Source organism: Ornithorhynchus anatinus, chromosome 4, assembly GCF_004115215.2.
Source record: "Ornithorhynchus anatinus isolate Pmale09 chromosome 4, mOrnAna1.pri.v4, whole genome shotgun sequence".
Lineage (NCBI taxonomy): Eukaryota > Metazoa > Chordata > Mammalia > Monotremata > Ornithorhynchidae > Ornithorhynchus > Ornithorhynchus anatinus.
In genome coordinates, this window is record NC_041731.1 from 20812784 (window position 1) to 20838295 (window position 25512).

Consider the following 25512-nt stretch of genomic DNA (forward strand, 5'->3'; position numbering starts at 1 on the left):
TAAGTAGCAAAGAATCTACAGCACCTCTGGACTTTACATAGAAAAAACGAGGAGAAAAGATTTTGCTCTGGAGAAAATTTCCTCTCTTGGGGACACTAATATACCCATGTACATTATGGTGACGTGTACATATTCATAAATTTTTTAATTTCTTAATATTAACATCTGTCCTCCCCAGCTGTTAGACTAAGCTCATTGTGGGCAGGAACACCTTGACCAACTTTTTTATATCGGCCTCTCCCAAGCACTTTGTACAGCGGCTTGTTGTGGGAAGGAAATGTGCAACTCACTTGCCCTGTCTTCTCCCCCAATTCCTTTGTCCAGTGCTCTGCACATAGAAAGTGTGCAGACTGTCAGCATCTTGTGGGCAGGGAACGTTTCTACCATCTCTGTTGTACTGTACCCTCCCTAGCTCTTAGTACAGGGCTCTGCACCCAGGAAGTGCTCCATAAGTACTACTGATGGACTGACAGATCAGGTCTCCTTGAAGAGATATTTTGTAGCCGAGAACTAGGTTACCGATTTATGGTATGGACGTCATAGAGGGGTAAAGGAAACTAAAGACATAAAAGGCCATCTTCAACTTGCAAACTTTAATTTAAAATGTTACCAATAAAAAAGTGTCATTACAAAGAGGGATGTTCTCTGTACAAAAGGATTAAGGATCCATCTCTTACCAAGAATTTGGACCATCAATGCAGACTTGAGCAAATTTGGACCATGTAAATGATCCAACATAGTGAGGGGTGGATTTCTGATATTACTTTTTAAAGGTGTGTATGAGCCTGCGACATTTGGGTCCCAAGTTTCACTTTGCCCTGAAATACTGCTTCCTCATGAAGTTTTAGAAACCATTTCTCCCCCCGTTGATATTGTTACCGGTAAAAGGATGGTCTACACAACCATCTCTAGATATAGCCGGAGCTTTGTTTACCAGGAAATGCTAGTTTTTCAATGAAACCACATGACAGGTGAAAGACACTATCTGCCGTAGGTAGTTCTAAACACCGAAGGGGAAGTACGCAGAATCACAGGGGACATACCTAAAATTTTATAAGAAAACCACTCACACACACAGGCATCTGTAATACGAAGAGCCACACTCTCTCCACCTAAGTAAATGTTTTTTTTAATATAAATAAAATGGGGGAATTGCCAATTCATCTTTATTAGTGCACACAGGGAAGAAACCAAGTGATTTTACTTCACCCTCTTCCCCCCTGCACAGTTGACATTTAGACAGATCACTGGTAAATTCCCTCTAGTCCCCATGACCCAGAGATCGAAACGAAAAAAAGGGAAAAAAAATCACATTTGTAGGAGTGGGAAAAGATACATCTTAAAGAAAACTGATCTGTTTGTGTTTGTTTCAAAGTTCCTTGAGTTTGACTCCAATTGGTGGCCAGCCGTATATACGACACACATAAGTCACCTGATTTGCAGATTAAAAATGCTTTAACTGTGAACACTGTAGATTCCCAAAGCCTTACTGGTGACATAGCTATTTCTGAAGGGGGAGAAAAATCAAAAAATTCACCCACTGAAACGGAAATGCTGGCAATCAAGTTGTTTGGAATTCTCAGAGTCTGTAACTCTTGTTTCTGAATAAGACCACCCCACCCTCCGAAACGAACCAGTATCCTTTCAACCCAGAATCGTCTGCAGCCCATCTAGATCCGTTTGTTCTTAGCCCATTTCACTTCATGAACGTGGGAAAAAAAGCCCAGCTCAGCTGGAAAATCATCGGGAAGGCCGAAGAGTGGTTGCAAATGGAAGGCAAGCTTTGGTTTTTCCGAGCTGGGTGACGAAATCGATCAGATCGGTGTTGTGGATGGCTCTATCTAATCGATGCTGAGAGCTGGTGGAAGGACAGTCTTGGGCCTTAGCAATTCTTCTCATGCCAATCCTCTCCCCTACCTAGTCTTCCCTTTCTGTCGATTCGGAATTCCCTCTCCTCTTTGGCCATTTTGGAAGGCCAAAGAAAACTTTTTGTTTTGTGATGCCCCACCAAAAATCCGGCCTCTTGGTACCAAAAGGGAAATGGGGACTTTTGGTATGAGATTGGTTAACTCAGCCTTGGACTGTGCTTTCGATGTTTACCACACACACAAAAAAAATCCAACGAAGCAAAATAATGTAGAAGCTACCTTTGAGCAATGGGCCCAGGGAGGAGTGGGGAAGAGGCCCAAGAAGAAGACGCGAAAGTGGAGATTTGGACGGAAAGAGGCAAAAGGCAAACGTTTCTTTCTTCCCAGCCATACAGACGTACGGATCTCTAATCGAGAGGGAAACTCGCCATTTCTCCCACAAGACTGAAAAACAATCGGGCTCGGTACCAGAAAAACTACATTCAGCTCGGGGCAAATCCAGCAGCTTTAGGGGAACAATCCTGATTTGCAGAGGCCTCTCGGTTTTGCCGAGTTCGATGGAACGTTCTATTGATCCCCTAGCCGGAACCCTTGGCCCCAGTTGTGTCTCCCACCTCCGCCGGGCTGATCTTCCGCTGCCCGTCTCATGCTGGCAGGAGGGACCCCAAAACCTGAGATCCCACCCCTCCTACTTGGCAGCCAACGGTACCTGAAACGGAAAAGAGAAATGGGAGTTGGTAGGGGAGCACAATTAGAAAAATCCACCTTACTGCTCACAGGTTGAGAATTACCCGATCCATCAATGGACTATCAATAGTACTTTATTTTTTGATGGTCTTTAAGCACTAGGTGCCAAGCACTGTACTAAGCACTGGGTAGATACAAGTTAATCATTTATTTATTGAATGCTTAATATGTAGAGCACACTGTACTAAGCACTTGGGAGAGTACAAGACAACAGAGTCTGTACTCTTGTTCCCTGGCCACGAGTTCACAGTCTAGAGAGTAACTACTGGAGGTTCAAGAGGCATTCTTTAGACATGCGAAAAAAAATTAAAAAAATAGCTTCAGGTAAACTAGTGACCTATTTGTTTTATATTATGTGAATGGTAAACACAATCTCCAATGCCAGGACTTATTTTTTTTCCTCCTAACAATGATTCGCTGCTAGTCAAATTCCCCCAGGGAGGTATTAGTTGAAGACAGGTTAGAAAACCACAGGCTTTTAAAATGGCATTTATTAAGCACTCACTATGTGCTACATACTGTTCTGAGCACTGGGGTAGATACAAGCTAGGTAGGTTTAACACAGTTCATGTCCCACATGGGCTCCCAGCTTTAATCCCCATTTTACAGAAGAGGGAACTGAGGTACAAAGAAGTGGTGGCCTGCCCAAGGTCACATAGCCAACAGGTGGTGGACTAGAATCCAAGTCCTCCTGACTCCCAGGCCGTGTTCTATCCACTGCTTCTCAACCCTCCCCCATCTTATATGAATCTATGTTGGATGTGAAATTAAGACATTTTCAATGCAAGTCATTTAACATTACTATGGCTAGTTGTGCTTCAATATTCCTACATAATACATACATAATACATTTTTTAAAAGCTCAAAACACTCCAAGAAGGGTAATTTTGCTTTACTGTCGTAAGACAATACGGAAGCCGTTATCACAGCTCAAACCCATTATAGTGAAATTAAATGCGAGTCATTAGTATAAAAAGGCACCCAATTACCCGTAATCAACCAAAATTTATGGTAATTTTGTGGCAGTTATTGCTTCTGAAAGGAATATATTTTTAGCTGCACTCTGTCATCTAATCTACAGGCAAAATTTATCAGGAAGGCCTCCGACAAAATTGGCCAGTCATGAGAAGCAGTGTGGCCGGGTGGAAAGCACAGAGAACTGAGAGTTAGAGGATCTGAGTTTTAATCTCAGTTTAGCCACTTGCCTGCAGTTTACCTTAAGGAAGTCACAATTTCTCTGGGCCTTGGTATCCTCATCTGTAAATTGCGGAGTCAATAACTGTTTCTCCCTCCCCAAGGGACTGGGTCTAACCTGATTATCTTGTATCTACCCCAGTGCTTGACACATAGTGAGCACTCACAAACACTATTATTATTATTACTATAATAATTTGGAGCAAGGCAAGGGGCTTGGGTGGAAAGGACATAAATGAATTATGTGCACTGGGTACCCTGTGCTAAAAGTGAATCCAGAGCTCTGGTCAGGCCTCCAACTGAACCAGGACATAACCACAAACCAGCATATGGGCATGAGATAGAGGCCAGGCTGGAAGTTAGAAGGGTGAAGATTGTGAGCTCCATATTTGACAAGGAGTGTGTCCAAACATACTAGCTTGTATTTATCCCAGCGCTTAGCACAGTGCCTGGCACATCGTAAGCACTTAAATGCTACAAAAAACGGGGATGGGGGAGGCAAGCTATCTGCATCTCAGAGACAGGTACCAAGTTGAACTGTTGGTGGTGGGGAGAGCGTTTCTACTTGGTAGCTTCTAAATGCAGGGTTTTCCTTTGGTTGGATCGTGCATTTATGTCCATCTCCATAACTTATTTCTATTAATGTCTATCTTCCCTCTAGACTGTAAGCTCCCTGTGGGCAGGGCACATGTCTAGCAACTCCTTTGCTTTGGACTCTCCCAAGGACTTAGAACAGTGCTATGCACACTAAGTGCTCAATAAATACCACTGATTGATGGCACTCCAGTTTCTACCCCTACTGACCCTTGCTTCTCTTGCTACTCCCCACCAAGGATGCTTCATTCCTCTCAAACCAACCTATCCATTGTGCCTTGTTCTCAAATGATTCATGGATGGATGAACAGACTAGAAACCAGAGAGCAGTTTTTTGGTGGGGGGGGGGGCACAGGGGTGGTTTTATGGTATTTGCTAAGCTCTTAGTATGTGCCCAGCACTGATGTAGATACAAGCTAAGCAGGTCAGACACAGTCCCTGTCACACATAGGGCTCACAGCCTTAATCCCCATTTTACAGATGAGGGAACTGAGGCTGAGAAAAGTGAAATGACTAGCCCAAGGTCACAAAGCACACTAGTGGTAGAGCCGGGATTAGAACCCAGGTCTAGACCCCAGGGCTTCAGAAACACTTGACTTCGATTCAGATTTTGGTCCACCAGCTCACAGCTCCTAACTGTATTTCATCCTTCACTTGGCTGCTCTGTGTGAGACTTCGGGGCAACTGCTTTACCTTTCTGGGCCCCAATTTCTCTGTCACTTAAATGGGGTCAGAAATCCCCACTCTTGACCTCTTCACAAACAAAGATTTGGATCCACTGGAAAGTTTAACCTGGTTGTAAAACATACTAAAAACACATCTAGGTAATTAATTCCATAATAAGGTAGTGAAGGAGGGAATCGACAAGACCACTTACAAAAACTGAGGTGTAGACAGAAAATTTCTTCCTCCCAAATCCATTGGATATTTGAACATTAAGAAGAAATACAAGTGTCCAACGAGATTCCCTACCAGCTCATTGATAACCCTGTAAAGGAGATGGAAATGCAAGGTTAGAAATGTTGACTTCGAGCTTTAAACCTACGAGATCTAACTCAAAACTAAACTACTGAAGGGACTGAGCCTAGTAAATGCCAAAGTCCTGGAAACTTCCAACAATCCCCAGGTTCTAGATTTAGGCCAGTCTATGTTGTCTCACCTAGACCTGTCACACAGCTCCAAAGCTTGCACTGGAATATGGCTGTTATATTGTTCTCTTGTCCTCTCCAAAGCTCTTAGTACAGTGCTCTGCACACAATAAGCGCTCAATAAATTCCATCTAGCTGACTTAGCTAGGATCAATCATCCATATCTAACGGATCAATCGTCCACATCTACTATCAGGGTGCTCTGTCTCTGGCAGGGTTTTCCGTCTGTCTCTCTATGAATAGGTACTGAAAGCCTAGGGGATAGAGCCTGGGCCTGGGAGTTAGAAGGGTCTGAGTTCTAATCCCCGCTCTGCCACTTGTCTATGTGACCCTGGGCAAGTCACTTCACTGGGCCTCAGTTCCCTCATGTGTCAAATAGAGATTAAAAATGTTAGCCCCATGTGGGACAGGGACTGTGTCCAACCTGATTAGCTTGTATCAGCCCCAGCATTATAGAACAGTGCTTGGATACATAGTATGCACTTAAAAAATACCATCATTAATAATAATAATGTTGGTATTTGTTAAGCGTTTTATTAAGCAAATTATAATTAAAGTCTTCAATTCATCTCTCACAGGCAGAGCAATTTTCTGAGTGGAGACCTTACTGAACTTAGCGGAGCTCAGTTTTTTTTTGTTTTTTTTTTTTTTTTACTTTTTAGTGAGATTTATTCAGCACTTATTGTGTGGCAGATGCTCTTCTAGGTGCTGGGTTAGGTACGAGTTCATTAGGTTGGACACATTGCCTACCCAACATGGGGCTGAGAAGAAATTGAGAGTGACTAGAAAAGACTAAAAGGGCTTGGTTCTCTTGCAGTGTTGCCCAGTTGTAATTTTACGATTTGGCAGCTAGACTCACTTTGATCTTGAATTGAGAGACAGTTTGGGGACTTGAAAAGTTCATGGGCACCATCCCCAAATTCAATCAGAAAATGGACTATATATACTGAAACCAGAAAGCCACAGTTCCCTCGAAATAAAGAGTTCCGTGTGAGCTGCTGTATCCTGGGTTTGTTTTTTGAAAGGTATTTGTTAAGTGCTTACTATGTGCCAGGGACTGTACTAGGTGCTGGGTGACATAATAATGATAATAATAATAATAATAATAATAATAATAATAGTACTTGTTAAGTGCTTACTATGTGCCAAGCACTGTTCTCAGCATTGGAGTAAATACAAACTAATCAGTTTGGACACAGTCCCTGATCCACATGGGGTTCACAGTCTTAATCCCCCTTTTACAGATACGGGAACTGAGGCACAGAAAAATGAAGTGACTTGCAGATGAGTGGTGGAGTCAAGATTAGAACTCAGGTCCTTCTGACTCTTGGATCCAGACTTCCACCATTTAGACTGCAAGTCCATTGTTGGTCAGGGATTGTCTCTGTTACCAAATTGCACATTCCAAGCACTTAGTACAGTGCTCTGCACATAGTAAGCACGCAATAAATACTACTGAATGAATAGGCCACCCTGCTGGGGTATAACTTATTGAACTGTGTTCAATTTACTTACTTACTGTGTTCAAAGTTACTATGCAAATGCAGCACTCTTTATAGCAGTGCTTAAACACTAAGATTCCTTTATCCCAAACTTTAAAAATTGAGGGGGAAGAGGGGAACTAAGGGGCACAGTTTCTCACAGTTTAATAATTTTTCCATGTAGGCCATACAAAGCAATACTTACGACCCTCCGATGATGTAGTTGAATCCAAGAATAACCCATGGCAGATAACAGGCCTAGGAGGAAATATACAAAGGTATATCAAGTCACACAAATCTTTTGTCCCTATCAGCATGAGAAGAGGGACGGGATTCAAAGCCCCTTTGTCCTTCTGGTTTGTTTTTTTTAAATGGCATTTGTTAAGTGTTTACTATACGCTGGGCAGCACTGTACGAAGCGCTGGGCTAGATACAAGCTAATCAGGTTGGATTCAGTCCATATCCCACATGGGGGTCACAGTCTTAATCCCCATTTTAGAGATGAGAGAACTGAGGCACAGAAAAATGACTTGCCCAAGGTCACCCAGAAGACAAGTAGCAGAGACAGGTTTAGAACCCAGGCACAGTGCTTAAATAGCATGATTATTATTACTCATTCAGACCCCGTTCCTCCAGTTATACCAATAATTGTAAAAGCTAAATTGGATCCTTCTCAACACACAATAAGTGCTCAAGAAATAGCATCATCAGCATTGACTAATCCTCTCTCTTCAGGCACTGTGTGGCTTCCTCAACCTCTAGCAGCTGTTCCAACCCATATGAAAACAGAGCAGGGTGTGATTTTGCTCTAGACTGTAAACTTGTTGCGGGCAGGGGATGTGTATGTTTATTGTTGCATTAATAATAAAATAATAATGTTGGTATTTGTTAAGCGCTTACTATGTGCAGAGCACTGTTCTAAGCGCTGGGGAGGATATAGGGTAATCAGGTCCCACGTGAGGCTCACAGTCTTAATCCCCATTTTACAGATGAGGTAACTGAGGCCCAGAGAAGTTAAGTGACTTGCCCACAGTCACACAGCTGACAAGTGGCAGAGCCGGGATTCAAACCCATGACCTCTTGACTCCCAAGCCCGTGCTCTTTCCACTGAGCCACGCTGCTTCTATACTCTCCCAAGTGCTTAGTCCAGTGCTCTGCACACAGTAAGCACGCAATACAACTAGATGAATGAATGAACCAACAGGCTACTTGTTATACCAGCAAAAGCTCACAGGATTCCAGGGAAGGAAAGAAAAATTCCCAATCAGACTGGGAAAGGCAGGATGGGAGCCATGTGCTGCTCTACAGTGACCTCCTCTGGCCAAGATAGAAACTTCATCCCTGGCCTCCAAAACTCAAAACGGAATAAGGGAGAACTGAGAAAATTCTTAAGGGGTACAATGATAATAATAATAATATTTGTTAAGCGCTTACTATGTGTCAAGCACTGGTCAAAGTTCTGGGGTGGATACGAGATAATCAGGTAGGTCACAGTCCCCATCCCATATGGGGCTCACAGTCTTCTTCCCCATTTTAAAGATGAGGAAGTAGAGGGCCAAAGAAATCAAGTGACCTGCCCAGGGTCACAGAGCAGACAAGCAGCGGAGCCGGGATTAGAAACTAGGTCCTTCTGACTCCCAGGCCCGGGCTTTAGCCACTAGGCCATGCTACTCCCCTACTTCACCTTATTAATCCATCAATCATAATTATTGAGCACTTACTTTGTACAGGGCACAGTACTGAGCACTTGGGAGAATATGACAGACACATTACCTGCCCACGAAGAGCCCACAGTCTAGAGGATATTAACTGAGCACCTAAGTGCAGAGCACTGTACCAAGTGGATGCAAGAGGACAAACCAAAAGAATTAACAGATATTTCCCGGCCCATAAAGAGGTCATCAATGGGGGGAGACCAACATTCATAGGAATAAAGAAGTAACTTGTACCTTGAATCTTGTTCCAAACCAAAATGACACGATCATATCTCTGTTCAGCTGGGCCCAAACATAGAGCACTGACATTATAAGAGGAATCATCAGTAGCTGAAAAAAGGAGACAAACAAGTTAAAATAATAATAATACTAATAATAATAATCAATTACCAGGGGCTGAAATATCAAAGGCCCGACTAACTCATTTCTGTCATTTCTCCCCTCTGTGCAGGGTTTAAATTGGTGACATCTCCCAGACTGCATCTGATTCTGCCACACGTCTGCTGTGTGACCTTGAGCAAACTGCTTCACTTCTCTGGGCTTGTTACACCTCATCTGGAAAATGGGGTTTAAGACTGGGAGCCCCTCGTGGGACAGGAACTGGGTCCGGCCTGATTAGCTTGTGTCTTCCTCAGCGCTTAGTACAGTGCCTGGCACCTAGTAAGCACTTAACAAATACCATTAAAAAAAAGTCACTTCACTTCTTTAGTTCCCTTGTCTGCAGAATGGGGATTTGATACCTTTTCTCCCTCCTACTTAGTCTGTCACCTTATGTGGGAACTGCTTATCTTGAATCTCCTCCAGCACTCAGTACAGTGCCTGGCACATCCTAAGTGCTTAACAAGTACCATGTTTTGGAGTTGTTGTTTTTTGTTTGTTTTTAAAGTCCTTTCCCTTCTTTGTGCCCCAGTTCCCTCACCTGCAAAAGCACTTAGTACAGTGCCTGGCCCACAGTAGGCACTTAAATTCCATTTAAATAAACAGTATTTCAAAACGTATTTGTCAAATAAGAGTATTTATGAGTGCTTACTCTGTGCAGAGACTACAGTAAGCTCTTTTTTTAAAAAGGTATTTGTGAACCGCTTAGCATGTGGCAGACTGTGTACTGAACACTGGGGTGGATACATGTTCATCGGCTTGGATATGGTCCATGTCCCACATGGGACTCTCAGGCTTAACCCCCACTTTCCAGATAAGGTCACTGAGGCCCAGAGAAGTGACATGACTTGCCCATGGTCACCCAGCAGACAGGTGACGGAGCCAGGATTAGAATGCAGGGTGTTTTTTTTTTTTTTTTTTTTTTTTTAACTCCCAGGCCCGGGCTCTATCCATTAGGCCACATTGCTCTCACTTGGGAAGGTACAACAGAGTTAACAGGCCTGGTTTCTGCCCTCAAGGAATTTACCATTGATTGGGTAAGAACACATTCTTCTGCTCAAAAAGAGTGCAGCTGAATATACACATTTTTAAGACAAACATGACTTTTTCTACGAGATGCTTACCTGCATATCCATTATTAAGCCAGTAATCTTGGTTTCCCTCGTTAAAGAAAATTTAGTCAGGAAGTAATGAGAGTAGAAGAGTTTGTTCTTTAGAGGGGTTAAAGGATGGCTATCAAGGGGCAGGGTCCATGTTTAATTCCCACCTGTTAGAGAAGCAGCATGACCTAGTGTCCATGTGAATATGACCACAGATAGAGTACTGGCCTGGAAATCAGAAGGACCTGGGTTCTAGTCCCTGCTCAGCCACTTGCATGTTGTGTGACCTTGGGCAAGTCATTTAACTTCTCTGTGCCTCAGTTACTTCTTCTATAAAATGAGGATTGAGACTGGGAGTGCTGTGTGGGACAGGAACTGTGTCCAACCCCATTATCTTGTATCTACCCCAGTACTTAGTACAGTGCCTGGCACAGAGTCAGCACTTACATACACGTATTATTATTTTCCAACGCTCAGTAGAGTGTTCTCCCAGTAAGCGCTTAATAAATTACATTGCTACTTCTAAAGGGCTAATTTCAGTGGCTTAGGAAAGAGACAAATTAAATTTCAGAAAACGCTTTTCCAAACCCTAGCTTGCCAAACATTTCCATGAACAAATGGTGTGTTTTACTTGTAAGCCAACTCTCTGGGACAAGTCACTAAATTTAAAAATGAAATGCACAGGAGGTGACAATTTAAAATAATATCTTAATTGAATCTTCTCACATCTCCCTTCCTACTCAGCAATGCAGTCTGATCCTTCAGGAAGACAAAAAAGCCCAAAACAATTGCCCATTTCCCCAGGCTCATTTTTGGACTTCATTCAGTCAATGGTATTTATTGAGCACTCACTGTGTGCAGAGCTCTGTACTAAGCGCTTGGGAGAGTACAGTAAATACGATGGATTGACTGACAATTTTTAAAACTGCCACCCTATAATAATCAATGGGGCATTTACGTGCTTACTATGTGCCAAACACTGTAGTAAGCACCGGGGTAGATCCAAGATGATCAGGTTGGACACAGTCCCCATCCCACACAGGGTCCCCTTTCTAAATAGGAGGGAGAACAGGGATCAAATCTTCATTTTACAGTTGAGGAAAGTGAGGCACAGTAAAGAGACTTGCTCAGTCACACAGCAGGCAGGTGGAGGAGCCAGGATTAGAACCCAAGTCCTCTGGCTCCCAAATCCATGCACTTTCCAGTAGGCCACACTGCTTGCCCACCCTCCCTGACTAAGGATGGGATCTAAACAGTTGAGCTTCTGCTGCAGTTTCTCACATCAGGAGTAAAAAGTCTAAAGGGTTTTTGGAGGATTTTTTTCATGGTATTTGTTAAGCACATACTACCTGCCAACCACTGTACTAAGCACTGGGGTAGACACAAGCTAATCAGGTTGGACACAGTCCCTGTCCCACATGCGGTTCACAGTCTTCATCCCCATTTTACAGATGAGGGACCTGAGGCCCAGAGAAGTCAAGTGACTTACCCAAGGCCACACAGCAGAGAAGTGGAGGAGTTGGGATTAGAACCCAGGTCGGAAGTCTATTCACACGGCCGTGCTGCTTCTCACAATGTTCATTCATTCTGTTGGTAATGCCACCTTTCTAATAATCACCCTGGTTACACTCAGCCCTCTGAAGGCCTGGGCTAGAGCATCCTGACAATCCTGCCAGGCATCAGCCCCACGGCACTTATGTCCATATCTGCAATTTATTTCTATTCATGTCTGTCTCCCCACATCTAGACTGAAAGCTCATTGTGAGAAGGGAACGTGTCTATTGGACTCTCCCAAGTGTTTAGTACAGTACTATACAAACTTTAAGTGTTCAATCAGTACAACCGACTGATTGAATGACCGAGACTCTCTTTACCTTTGGAGCTGCCTGGTTGGCCTGATAACAGATTTAGGACAGACCTGATCATGGGGACGTGCAAGACCTGAGAGTGCTTAGTACAGTGTCTGGTACAAAGTAAAGTGCTTAACAAATGCCATTGGGGGGGGGGGGGGGGGGGGCGGGAGGGGGGAGCAAAGGCAGCATGGCCTTGTGGATACAGCCCGGGCCATAGAGTCAGAAGACCTGGGCTCTAATTCCGGCTCTGCCCCTTGTCTGCCGTTTCACCTTGGGGACGTCGCTTCAATGCTATGGGCCTCAATTTCCTCATCTGGAAATCAATCAATCCTATTTATGGAGAGCTTACTGACTGCAGAACACTGTATTAAGTGCTTGGGAAAGGCTGATATAACAGAGTTGATAGATATGTTCCCTATCCAGAATGACCTTATAATCTCAAAAAAATAGAGATTAGACCCTACAAGATCAAGAGCCCATGCGAGACACAGACTGTTTCCAATCTGATTGGCAAGTATCTACCCCAGAACTTTGAACAGTGCTTGGCAAACAGTAAGTTCTTAAATACGACAATAATAATAATAATGATGATGATGATAATAAGGTTCAAACCAAAGGGGCCATTTTCAGACTAAATTTTCTGCCTATAATGACAATTTTCAAAGCGGCCCTATGGCACTTTGTAATAATAATAGTGGTATTTGATAGAAGATAATCAGGTTGAAAACAGTCCCAGTCCACATAAAGCTCACAGCTTAAGTAGGAGGGAGTAGGATTAAATCTCTGTTTTACAAATGAAAAAGCTGAGGCAGAAAGAAGTGAAGTGGCTTGCCCATGGTCATGCAAGCAGACAAATATGAAGCCCGGATGAGAACCCAGGTCCTCTGGCGCCCAAGCCTGTGCTCTTTCCACTTAGGCCACATTGCTTCAATTTGGTAGTCGACAAGCTGCCATAAAACAGGTCTTCCAACTCGGTTACACTGTCCTCTCCCAAGTGCTTCGTCTACTGCTCTGCATCAGTAACAGCTCAATAAATACCTTCGACTGATTGATGAACATGTATACAGGGTACAAGCAGCGGGAGCTACAATAAGACCAATTTCAGGTAAAAACAGGAAAAATGATGGCTTCCCTGTATCCATGAAGCTCTTCTCATCTCAGAGTGCCATTTGACATGAACTTAGGAACGAGACTGCTAAAGACCTGAGGTGCTTTATGCCATGGACTGTTTCAATTTCCACAACACACAACCAGTGGATGGACACATTTGGAAAGTGATCGACGGTGTGATGAAGAGAAGGATACGACGATGCAGATCCAGTTAAAGAGAAGCATGAACATATAATCTGCAGGTCTCCCATCAAATGCTCCTGCAAACAAACAGCAAAAAATGTCAATGGACACAGATCACGTTTTCATTCATTCAGTCATCTTTGTGCAGAGGACCACATTAAGCATTTGGGAGGGGACAATATAGCAATAAAACATGCACATTTCCTGCCCACAATGAACATTTTCTAATGGGACACAAGACAGGAAAACAAAACAATAAATAAAATCTTCATTCCCAGACACCAAATCGAAAATGATACTGAATTCTCATACTGAGAAGTTCATTCTAGGATGAAGATAAACTTCAAAGAGCTCCAAGGGATATAGGTGTTAAGGGACTCGGGACCAATCTGGATCAAGTCAGATTTGGCGACTTCTTTGATTTGTGAGCATCCCCTATACAGAGCACTGAGGCTAACGACGAAGGATCAGAAGAATAAGGGATGATTTTCAGCCATGGCTACCACAAGCCAACACAAACTACTGCACCAGCTCTTTCTCTAGGTGGAGAACACTAGGGAACTCTCAGAGGGCCACAGAAACCTGAGGTTCGGAGTCGTTGATGAGGGTGGTAGCAGCTTCAGGTTATATCTACTTGAGAAGCAGCATGGCTTAGTGGCTACAGCCCACACTTGGGAGTCAGAAGGAGCTGGGTTCTAATTCCCATTCTGTTACTTGTCTGCCGTGTGATCGGGAGCAAGTCACTTCACTTCTTTGGGCCTCACTTCCCTCACTTGGAGAATGGGGATTACCCCTGTGAGCCCCAGGTGGGACATGGATTATGTTCAATCTGATTATCTTGTATTTATCCCAATTCTTGGGACAGTGCCTGGCACACAGTAAAGTGCCTAACAAATATTATTTTAAAAAAACAAAAAACCCAGCTTTGCCACTCATCTGTTGTGGGAGCTGGGGCAAGTCATCTCTTGTGCCTCAGTTCCTCAACTGGAAAATGGGGATTAAGACTGTGAGCCCCTTGTGGGATGGAGACTGAGTTCAACCTTATTATTCTGTATCTACCCCAACGCTTAATACTAGTAATAATAATAATTATATGTGTTAATCACTTATTACTCTTGCTTACAGTCTTGAAGGGACCATGGGTATCTCACTGAACCCTCAAGCATAAAGGGTTGTGGCTAGAGAACCGAGCAGTGTGGGCACTGTAGTAAGTGCTGGGGTGGAAATTAGCAAATCAAGTTGGACATTGGGGGCTCACAGTCTCAATCCCCATTTTATAGAGTAGGGAACTGAGGCCCAGAGAAGTGAAGTGCCCAAGGTCACATACTTTGTTAAGTAAGCGCTAAACAAATACCATCTACTATACTTCTGGGGGAAACTTCATTGGTCTGTTTCAGATCTTTGGGCTTTATTTTTGTCCTGCTGGGGCTGGGGGAAGCAGGAAATGTGTATGGTTAAAATCAGAGAGGGAGAGGGCTGTCAGAGAATAATAATAATAGTTGTGGTATGTGTCAGGCACAGTACTAAGCATTGGGGTAGATACGAGATTGTCAGGTTGGACAAGGTGCCTGTACCACATGAGGCTCATAGTCTCTGCCCATAATGAGCTTATGGTCTAGAGGGGACCATGGGTACCTCACTGAACCCACAAGGATAAAGGGCTGTGACTAGAAAGCTGGGCAGTGTGGCCTAATGGATAGAGCCAGGGCCCGGGAGTCAGAGCGACCTGGGTTCTACTCCCCACTCTGCCCCTTATCTGCTGGTGACGTCAGGCAAATCACTTCACTTCTCTGGGCCTCAGTTAACTCATCTGTAAAAATGGGGATGAAGACTGTAAGCCACATGTGGGACACTGTCTTTGTCCAACCTGAATAGCTTGTACCTACCGCAGCATTCAGTACAATGCCGGGCACAGGGTAAGTGCCTAACACGTACAATTTAAAAACAAAATAAATATTAAATGATAAATCAATAAAATAAAAAATTGGAATAAATGTAGACTCACTGATGGAGAGTGAGTCGGGCTGTCAGGTGCCCCTAACAAAGCATGTAGAATACGGATATGGTTATTGACTCCGTTCTCAGCATTGTGTCATCCCACCTGGGGTTGGTGGGGGGGAGTGGGGGGGGGTTAAAATCAGTACAGTGCTGTGCACACCGCAAACGCTCAATAAATACAACTGAGTGATTGATAATTAATATCTGTCTCTCCACCGCCCCCCAGATTGTCAGCTGATTGTGAGCAGAGAACGTGTCTACCAACTCTGTTGTATTGTCCTCTTCCAAGCGCTCAGTCCAGTGCTCTGCACACGGTAAGCATTCGATAAATCTGACTGACTGAATGAATTGACTGAGTAGGAAGTGCACCGAGAGAAAACGACATACCTGTTTCTAGGCGGGTAGAATACTGGTACAAGAAATACAAATTAACCAGATAGAGAAATCCCGTTTTGGGTCCCACAGGGAAATAAAACGTGGCAGTGATTGGTCTCCATATCTGTCCGAACCAAAATGAAACAAACATGGCAGTTAATGTCTAGTAGGAAGGCGGGATTTCAGCGAAAAAACAAAAAAAAAGACCAGCAGAGCAGGGCTGCCAGAGTGTAGCCACAAAGACGGCAACTCCTGGCTCCTCAAGGTTGTAAGTTTGTCATGGGCAGGGAATATGTCCATTATATTTTTCTATTGGACTCTCCCAAGAGCTCGGTACAGTGCTCTGCACCTGGTAAATGCTCAATAAATACCCGTGACTGACTCCAGAGTAGGAGTGAGGGGAACCTTTTAATAATCATTGTGGTATTTGATAAGCACTTCATATGTGCAAGGCACTATACTAAGTGCTGAGGAGGAAACCAGCTAATCATGTTGGACAGTCACTGTCCCACATGGTACGTTAAGCACTCACTATGTGCCAAGCACTGTTCTAAGTGCTGGGGTAGATATGACCTACTCAGTTGGGACACAGTCCCTGTCCCACATAGGGCTCACAGTTTTCATCCCCACTTTACTGATGAGGAAACTGAGGTACCAAGAGGTGAAGCAACTTGCTCAAGGTCACTCAGCAAACACGTGGTGGACACGGGAAAGAGCAGGGGCTTGGGAGTCAGAAGTCACAGGTTCTAATCCCTGCTCCGCCACTTGTCAGCTGTGTGACTGGGTAAGTCACTTAACTTCTCTGTGCCTCAGTTACCTCATCTTTCAAATGGGGATTATGACTGTGAGCCCCATGTGGGACAACCTGATTACTCTGTATCTACCCCAGTGCTTAGAACAGTGCTTGACACATAGTAAGCACTTAATACCATTATTATTATTGTTATTACTAAGTCCTTGTGACTCCCAGGCCTGTGCTGTAACCATTTGGCCATGCTGTTTCACACCCACCCACGTAGCCTAGTGGGGAACAGAAAAAGAATGGCCGCAGTGAAGGAACAGGTCTAGTTCTAGACTGTCAGCTTGGTGTGGGCAAGGAACGTGTCTACTAACTGTTTTAACGGACTCTCCCAAGTGCTCGGTACAGTGCTCTCCACCCAAAAGACAATGCCACTAACTCAAAGACGTGGCTCAGCCTTACCCTCTCTGGAAGCCTTTCCAATGGAGCCTCCGAGACTCCTGCCCCAATTGTGAGGAAACACGCCTGCTCCATTCCCTCCTAGAGGTGCCGAAACGTGGCCTAGTGGTTAGAGCACGGGCCTGGGAATCAAAAGGCCCTGGGGTCAAATAGCGGCTCCTCCACCTGTCTGTGGTGGCCTATTGGGCAGGGATTCATTCATTCAATAGTATTTATTGAGTGCTTACTATGTGCAGAGCACTGTACTAAGCGCTTGGAATGTACAAATGGGTAACAGACAGAGACAGTCCCTGCCCTTTGAGGGGCTTACAGTCTAATCGGGGGAGACGGTCAGACAAGAACAATGGCAAGAAATAGAATCAAGGAGAAGAACATCTCATTAAAACAATAGCAAATAAAGAGAATCAAGGTGATGTACATCTCATTAACAAAATAAATAGGGTAATGAAGATATATACGATTGAGCGGACGAGTACAGGGCTGAGGGGATGGAACAGGAGGGGGGAGGAGCAGAGGGAAGGTCATCTGTTGCCAAACTGTACATTCCAAGCGCTTAATACAGTGCTCTGCACATAGTAAGCGCTCAATAAATACTATTGAAGGAATGGACGCTGGCCAATTAACCTCACTTCTCTGTGCCTCCATTTCCTCATCTGGAAAATGGGTATTTCTGCTGCACAGCCACCACCAAAGGAGATGGAGAAGCACCTTGGCCTAATGGTCAGAGCCCGGGCCTGGGAATCAGAAGGCCCTGGGTTCAAATCCCAGCTCCACCGCTTGTGGTGAAACCTTGGCCAAGTCGCTTCATTTCTCTGTGCCTCAGTTCCCTCATCTGGAAAATGGGGATTAAAACTGTGAACCCCATGTGGGGCGTGGACTGTGTCCAACCTGATTATCTACCCCAGCGCTTAGAACAATGCCTAACGCATAGAAAGTGCAGAACAAATATCATAAAAAGGAAGGAAATTTCAAGGACATAGAATGGGCCTGGGAGTCAGAAGCACCGGGGTTCTAATTCTGGCCCCGCCACCCGTCTGCTGTGTAACCTCATGCGAGTCAGTTCACTTCTCTTGGGTCTCAATTCCCAACCTGGAAAACAGGGATTGAGATCGTGACCCCTCTGTGGAAGGGAGATTGAGTCCCAACCTGATCAGCTTGTATCTACCCCAAATCTTAGAACCATGTCTGGCACCCAGTAACTGATTAATTATTGTAAAAAAGCCCAAAGCGAGTTTCCTGTCCACCTGGACACGTTTGCTAGTAGAAATTCTTGCCAGCTTTGCAAACACCACCGCCTCAACTTTCGTCCGCCCTTCAAGATAATAGTCCTTAAATGATTTATCTGATGTCCACTAGAAATTGTGAGGAAGTAAAGGTAGAATCAAGGGATAACTATTTTAGTCTATTAAAATATGGAAGACCCAGGTACCGGCCTGACAACTGGCGCTTGGATCTGGGACCCTTGGGTAAATGATATTCGCCCCACCCTAAGCCCCAACAGCTCTGCAGATTATATATTATAAATCCTTTTTATTAACATCTGTGTCCCCCTTTAGAGTGTAAACTCGTGGTGAGCAGGAAACGTGTTTATAAGTTTTTTAAAATATAATAATAGTGGCTATTATTGTGGTATTTGTTAAGCGCTAGGTGCCTAGCTCTGTTCTAAGCGCTGGGGTAGATAAAGGGTAGTGAGGATAGAGGGTGGGGCTCTCTCTTTTAATCACCATTTTACAGATGAGGCAACTGAGGCACGGAGAAGTTAAGTGACTTGCCCAAGGTCACACGGTAGACAAGTGGTGGAGCCGGGATTAGAATAATAATAATAATGATAATATTGGTATTTGTTAAGCGCTTACTATGTGCAGAGCACTGTTCTAAGCGCTGGGGGAGAAACAGGGTAATCAGGTTGTCCCACGTGAGGCTCACAGTCTTCACCCCCATTTTACAGATGAGGGAACTGAGGCCCAGGGAAGTGTTGGTATTTGTTAAGCGCTTACTATGTGCAGAGCACTGTTCTAAGCGCTGGGGTAGACACAGGGGAATCAGGTTGTCCCACGTGGGGCTCACAGTCTTAATCCCCATTTTACAGATGAGGTAACTGAGGCACAGAGAAGTGAAGTGACTTGCCCACAGTCACACAGCTAAGTGGCAGAGCCGGGATTCGAACCCATGACCTCTGACTCCCAAGCCCAAGGTCTTTCCACTGAGCCACGCCACGTCCCCTCCCAGGCGCTCAATCCACTGTCCCGCGCACGGCAAATGCCCAATAAATTCGATTGATTGGTTACAGCGTGGCTCAGAAAAGCAGCGTGGAAGAGTGAAAGGAGCCCGGGCTTGGGAGTCCGAGGTCATGGGTTCTAATCCCGCTCCTACTGTCAGCTGTGTGACCTTGGGCAAGTCGCTTCCCTGCTCTGTGCCTCAGTTCCCTCCTCTGTAAAATGGGGATAAAGACTGGGAGCCCCAGGTGGAACCACCTGATCACCTTGTAGCCCCCCAGCGCTTAAAGAAGCAGCGTGGCTCAGTGGAAACAGCACGGGCTTGGGAGTCAGAGGTCATGAGTTCGAATCCCGGCTCTGCCACTTGTCAGCTGTGTGACTGTGGGCAAGTCACTTCACTTCTCTGTGCCTCAGTTACCTCATCTGTAAAATGGGGATTAACTGTGAGCCTCACGTGGGGCAACCTGATGACCCTGTATCTACCCCAGCGCTTAGAACAGTGCTCGGCACATAGGAAGCGCTTAACAAACACCAACATTAACATTATTATTAGAACAGTGCTCTGCACAGAGTAAGCCCTTAAATACCAACATTCTCATACTGGGCCCTCTTTGTTCTTGGCTCACCAGAAGGGACACAAGGCAGTGTATCTCATCTGTAAAATGGGGATGAAGCCTGGGAGCCCCAAGTGGGACCACCTGATCACCTTGTATCCCCCCCAGCGCTCAGAACAGTGCTCGGCACCTAGTAAGCGCTTAACAAATACCGACATTATTATTATTATTGTTCAACACCCAGACCCTGCCCATTCCCGAAACGGATACAGGGTCGGGGACTACGAATCCCAGCAGGCCTTGCGCGCGCAAAGAGGGATGAGCGGGCGAGGCGGGGCCGCGGGGCCTTCTGGGGTTTGTAGTCCTTCCCTCCCTCCCCCCTCCAGCCCGACCTGCTACCTGGAAGCGGTGGAGGAAGGCTTCGGGCCAGAGGGCGAAGTAGTAGGGGTGGATGAGGCCCAGTTCGCCGATGAGCGGGATGACGATGGAGCCGGCGAACCAGTAGCGCGTGATGAAGGGGATGCTCCTGAACCAGTCCCCCAGGTCCGACATGTCGGCGGCCCCGGGCTTGCGAGAGAGCTGACGCCCTCCCCCGCCCCCCGACGGCAGTGGGGTGAGGCGGAAGTGGGGGACGGCAAGGCAATGGCGGCCGCCCCCTGACGTGGCGCGGCCGCATTCGAAGGCCCGACGGGGGGCGCCCACTTCCGGCGCGGGGTCACGTGCCCGGAAGTCCCGCCCCGTGGGCCGCGGGCGGGAGGGGGAGGGAGGAGGAGGCCCGGGCCCATCATGGCCGCCCTACGCGGGCCTCATCTCGCCCCCTTTCAGCTCCTGAGGGGACCCTGCTCCCTCACTAAACCCCCCTCCCTTCTCACAAACAAGGGGACAATAATAATAATAATAACGTTGGGATTTGTTAAGCGCTTCCTATGTGCTGTTCTAAGCGCTGGATAATAATAAGCGCTTAGTATGTGCTGAGCCCTGTTCTAAGCGCTGGGGGAGATACAGCGTGGCTCAGTGGAAAGAGCACGGGCTTTGGAGTCAGGGCTCATGAGTTCGAATCCCAGCTCTGCCACTTGTCGGCTGTGTGACTGTGGGCGAGTCACTTAACTTCTCTGTGCCTCAGTTCCCTCATCTGTAAAATGGGGATTAAGAACTGTGAGCCCCACGTGGGACAACCTGATTCCCCTATGTCTACCCCAGCGCTTAGAACAGTGCTCGGCACATAGTAAGCGCTTAACAAATACCAACATTATTATACAGGGGAATCCGGTGGCCCCACGTGAGGCTCACAGTTAATCACCATTTGACAGATGAGGTCACTGAGGCCCAGAGAATAATAATGTTGGTATTTGCTAAGCGCTTACTATGTGCCGAGCACTGTTGTAAGCGCTGGGGGAGATACAGGGGAATCAGGTGGTCCCACGTGAGGCTCACAGTTAATCCCCATTTGACAGGTGAGGGAACTGAGGCACAGAGAGGTTAAGTGACTTGCCCACAGTCACACAGCTGACAAGTGGCAGAATCAGGATTCGAACTCATGATCTCTGACTCCCAAGCCCTTGCTCATTCCACTGAGCCACGAGCTGATTGAGTGCCTTAAAACCCCAGGGTCACGAGTCTCTGCTGGACAATAACAGGGACGGACAACCATTGGCGGGTTTTGAAGAGCAGGAAGATATCATCGTCATCATCGTCGTCATCAAACCAGCAAGACCTAGTGGATAGAGAGCAGGCCTGGGAGTCAGAAGGACCTGGGTTCTAATTCCAAGTGACTTGCCCACAGTCACACAGCTGACAAGTGGCAGAGCTGGGATTCGAACTCATAATAATAATAATAATGTTGGAATTTGTTAAGGGCTTACTATGTGCCGAGAACTGTTCTAAGCACTGGGGGAGATACAGGGTCATCAGGGTGACCCACGTGAGGCTCACAGTTAATCTCCCATTTTACAGATGAGGGAACTGAGGCCCAGAGAAGTGAAGTGACTTGCCCATGGTCACACAGCTGACAAATCAGTGGCAGAGCTGGGATTCAAACTCATGACCCCTGACTCCAAAGCCCAGGCTCTTTCCACTGAGCCATGCTGCTTCTCTAACAATAATCATGTTGGTATTAAGTGCTTACTATGTGCAGAGCACTCTTCTAAGCGCTGGGGTAGATCCAAGCCCGGGCTCTTTCCACCGAGCCACGCTGCTGGGAGTCAGAGGTCACTGGTTCGAATCCCTGCTCCGCCACTTAATAATGGTGGTATTTGTTAAGCGCTTACTATGTACAAAGCACTGTTCTAAGTGCTGGGGGGGATACAAGGTGATCAGGTTGTACCACATGGGGCTCACAGTTTTAATCCCCATTTTACAGATGAGGGAACTGAGGCACAGAGAAGTTAAGTGACTTGCCCAAGGTCACACAGCTGGCAAGTGGCGGAGCCGGGATTAGAACCCATGACCTCTGACTCCCAAGCCCGGGCTCTTTCCACTGAGCCACGCTAGCTGTGTGACTTTGGGCAAGTCACTAAACTTCTCTGGGCCTCAGTTACCTCATCTGTAAAATGGGGATTGATTGTGAGCCCCACGTGGGACAACCTGATCGCCTTGTATCCCCCAGCGCTTAGAACAGCGCTCCGCACATAGTAAGCGCTTAACAAATACCAACATTATTATCCAGGGTCATCAGGTTGTCCCACGTGAGGCTCACAATTAATCCCCATTTTACAGATGAGGTCACTGAGGCCCAGTGAAGTGACTTGCCCACAGTCACACAGCTGAGTGGCAGAGTCGAGATTTGTTAAGCGCTTCCTATGTGCAGAGCACTGTTCTAAGCGCTGGGGTCGATACAGGGTCATCACGGTGCCCCACGTGAGGCTCACAGTTAATCCCCATTTTACAGATGAGGTCACTGAGGCCCAGAGAAATGCAGTGACTTGCCCACAATCACACAGCTGACAAGTGTCAGAGCCGGGATAATAATAATGGTGATATTTGTTAAGTGCTTACTATGTGCAAAGCGCTGTTCTAAGCGCTGGGGGGATACAAGGGGATCAGGTTGTCCCACGTGGGGCTCACAGTTTTCATCCCCATTTGACAGATGAGGTCACTGAGGCCCAGAGAAGTGAAGTGATTTGCCCACAGTCACCCAGCTGACAAGTGGCAGAGCAGAGATTCAAACCCATGACCTCTGACTCCTAAGCCCAGGCTCTCTCCACTGAGCCATGCTGCTTTACCACCCTCTTTGGACACCAGGGCGGAAATGGGGGAGGAATCCTGCCTTGCGTGGTCAAGGCTTGTGGATTGACAACCACCGATAATAATAATTGTGGTATTTGTTAAGCGCTTACCGTGCGAAGCCCTGAGGTGGGATACAAGCAAATTCCATTGGGCACAATCCCTGCCCCTTATGTGTGGAGCTCACAGCCTCAATCCCCATTTTACAGATGAGGAAACTGAGGCATAGAGAAGCAAAGTGACTTGCCCCAGGTCACGCAGCAGAGCAGGGATTAGAACCCAGCTCCTTCCGACTCCCAGGCCCGGGCTTTCACCACTCAGCCACGCTGCTCCCAACAGATTTGTACAACAAATAGTACAACCATAATCATTTGTGGGAAAGTCACTTAACTTCTCTGTGCCTCAGTTACCTCATCTGTAAAATGGGGATTAACTGTGAGCCTCACGTGGGACAACCTGATTAGCCTGTATCTACCCCAGCGCTTAGAACAGTGCTCTGCACATAGTAAGCGCTTAACAAATACCAACATTATTATTTGTATAACAAACCCAGTCTCTTTCTAGCCTTAATCCCAAACCCTATGTTGCTGCTTCAAGTTTCTCTCCAACTTAGACCCACGAGAGTGCTTGTTTGTTACTGCTTGTGATCCCTTTTTCTCTCTGGTCTTGCATGATTGCTTTTATACATGATTCATACCGGCATTTATCGTATTGTACTGTATTTGAGAATTAGCACCAGGCCTTTCTGTCAAGCTGAAAATCATTTTTTTTTCCTTCAAAAATACTACTTCAGTTGTAAACACCGACTCCTTTTGATTATACATGAATGTCACACTCGGTTTCATGTTTGATTTATGAGAACACCAACCATGAATATTTATGTAACCAGCTAGACTCACTTTGCTCTGATTTATCACTTCCTTTTCTACCTCACACTGAAAAAGAAATGTTCCATGCCATGTATTTATCTGTCATCCCTCCTTTCTGCTCACTAGTTCGGTTTACTTGTTTTGATGTTTATATATCTATAATTCTATTTATTTGTGTTGATGCCTGATTACTAGTTTTGATGTCTGTCTTCCTTTCCCCTTTTAGACTGTAAGCCTGGTGTGGACAGGGATTGCCTCTATTGCTGGATTGTCGTTTCCAAGCGCTTAGTACAGTGCTCTGCACATAATAAGTGCTCAATAAATGATTGAATGAATGAAAGTGTAATGAATTGACCCCTCAACATAACATCATCCCTCTTTCTGCTCATTAATTTTCAAGAAGCAGCGTGGCTCAGTGGAAAGAGCATGGGTTTGGGAGTCAGAGGTCATGGGTTTGAATCCTGACTCTGCCACTTGTCAGCTGTGTGACTGTGGGCAAGTCACTTAACTTCTCTGTGCCTCAGTGACCTCATCTGCAAAATGGGGACTGAGACTGTGAGCCTCAAGTGGGACAACCTCATTCCGCTGTATCTACCCCAGTGCTTAGAACAGTGCTCTGCACACAGTAAGCGCTTAACAAATACCAACACTATTAAGTGTGAAGAACTGATTCCTCTCCGTAACCCCAGAGTTTTGACTGGAATTTTTCTTTTAATGGCATTTTTTAAATGCCTACTATGTGCCAGGCACTGTACTAAACACTGGGGTAGAGCTAAGCCAATCAGGTTGGACAAAAGTCCCTGTCCCACATGGCTCAGTAAACACCATTAATTAATTGATTATTAATGACAGTCTCCCCTTGTAGACTGTTAGCGCATCCTGTGCGGGAAACATGTCTAACAACTGTTCTTTTGGACCTTCCCAAGTGCTTAGAATATTGCTCTGCACACAGTAATGCTGAGAAAGTACCATTAATTAATTGACTGTCAGTGTCTCCCCCGCTTGACTGTAAGCTGACTGTAGGCAGGGAATGTGTCTACCAACTCTGCAAACAGTAAGTACTTAGTAAATACCATTTTTTTATTCTTATTGGATCAAATACAGACTCATTCATTCAATAGTATTTATTGAGCGCTTACTATGTGCAGAGCACTGTACTAAGCGCTTGGGATGAACAAGTCGGCAACAGATAGAGACAGTCCCTGCCGTTTGACGGGCTTACAGTCTAATCGGGGGAGACGGACAGACAAGAACAATGGCAATAAACAGCGTCAAGGGGAAGAACATCTCGTAAAAACAATGGCAACTAAATAGAATCAAGGCGATGTACAATTCATTAACAAAATAAATAGGGTAACGAAAATATATACAGTTGAGCGGACGAGTACAGTGCTGTGGGGATGGGAAGGGAGAGGTGGAGGAGCAGAGGGAAAAGGGGAAAAAGAGGGTTTAGCTGCGGAGAGGTAAAGGGGGGGTGGCAGAGGGAGTAGAGGGAGAAGAGGAGCTCAGTTTGGGAACGCCTCTTGGAGGAGGTGATTTTTAAGTAGGGTTTTGAAGAGGGAAAGAGAATCAGTTTGGCGGAGGTGAGGAGGGAGGGCGTTCCAGGACCGCGGGAGGACGTGACCCAGGGGTCGACGGCGGGATAGGCGAGACCGAGGGACGGTGAGGAGGTGGGCGGCAGAGGAGCGGAGCGTGCGGGGTGGGCGGTA

The 25512-nt window shown here is 45.8% G+C and overlaps 1 protein-coding gene and 1 long non-coding RNA gene across 3 annotated transcripts in view; one reads left to right on the top strand and one right to left on the bottom strand.

Annotated features, from left to right (window-relative positions):
* The window catches only part of LOC114811189, a 25128-nt gene extending 15846 nt beyond the window's left edge, over positions 1-9282 (top strand). Inside the window, exon 4 of the long non-coding RNA XR_003758863.1 lies at positions 9199-9282. This is a non-coding gene — a long non-coding RNA (uncharacterized LOC114811189). The remainder of the gene's footprint in view (positions 1-9198) is intronic.
* DERL1 (derlin 1) lies at positions 575-20365 on the bottom strand. Of its 2 annotated transcripts, none has more exons than XM_029063025.2 (8): positions 20112-20365; positions 15757-15868; positions 13384-13448; positions 10250-10276; positions 8982-9077; positions 7238-7290; positions 5376-5391; positions 575-2577 (listed from the first exon to the last, which is right to left on the bottom strand). In XM_029063025.2, exons 1-8 carry the CDS (start codon positions 20262-20264, stop codon positions 2557-2559), a joined length of 543 nt encoding a protein of 180 aa, XP_028918858.1. In that variant the 5' UTR covers positions 20265-20365; the 3' UTR covers positions 575-2556. The 2 variants fall into 2 exon arrangements, with proteins under 2 accessions (XP_028918858.1, XP_028918857.1); XM_029063024.2 differs by having other exon boundaries at positions 5281-5391; positions 20112-20358.
* Between the last annotated feature and the right edge of the window lie 5147 nt (positions 20366-25512).

Coding starts and splice junctions, on each gene's coding strand:
- DERL1 (XM_029063024.2), bottom strand. CDS start 20,264: ATGTCGGACCTGGGGGACTGGTTCAGGAGCATCCCCTTCATCACGCGC. Junction 5,392..7,237: donor AACTACATCATCGGAGGGTC/GTAAGTATTGCT, acceptor TCTCCTTTACAG/GGTTATCAATGAGCTGGTAG. Junction 2,578..5,280: donor CTGTCTACACCTCAGTTTTT/GTAAGTGGTCTT, acceptor TTTCCGTTTCAG/GTACCGTTGGCTGCCAAGTA.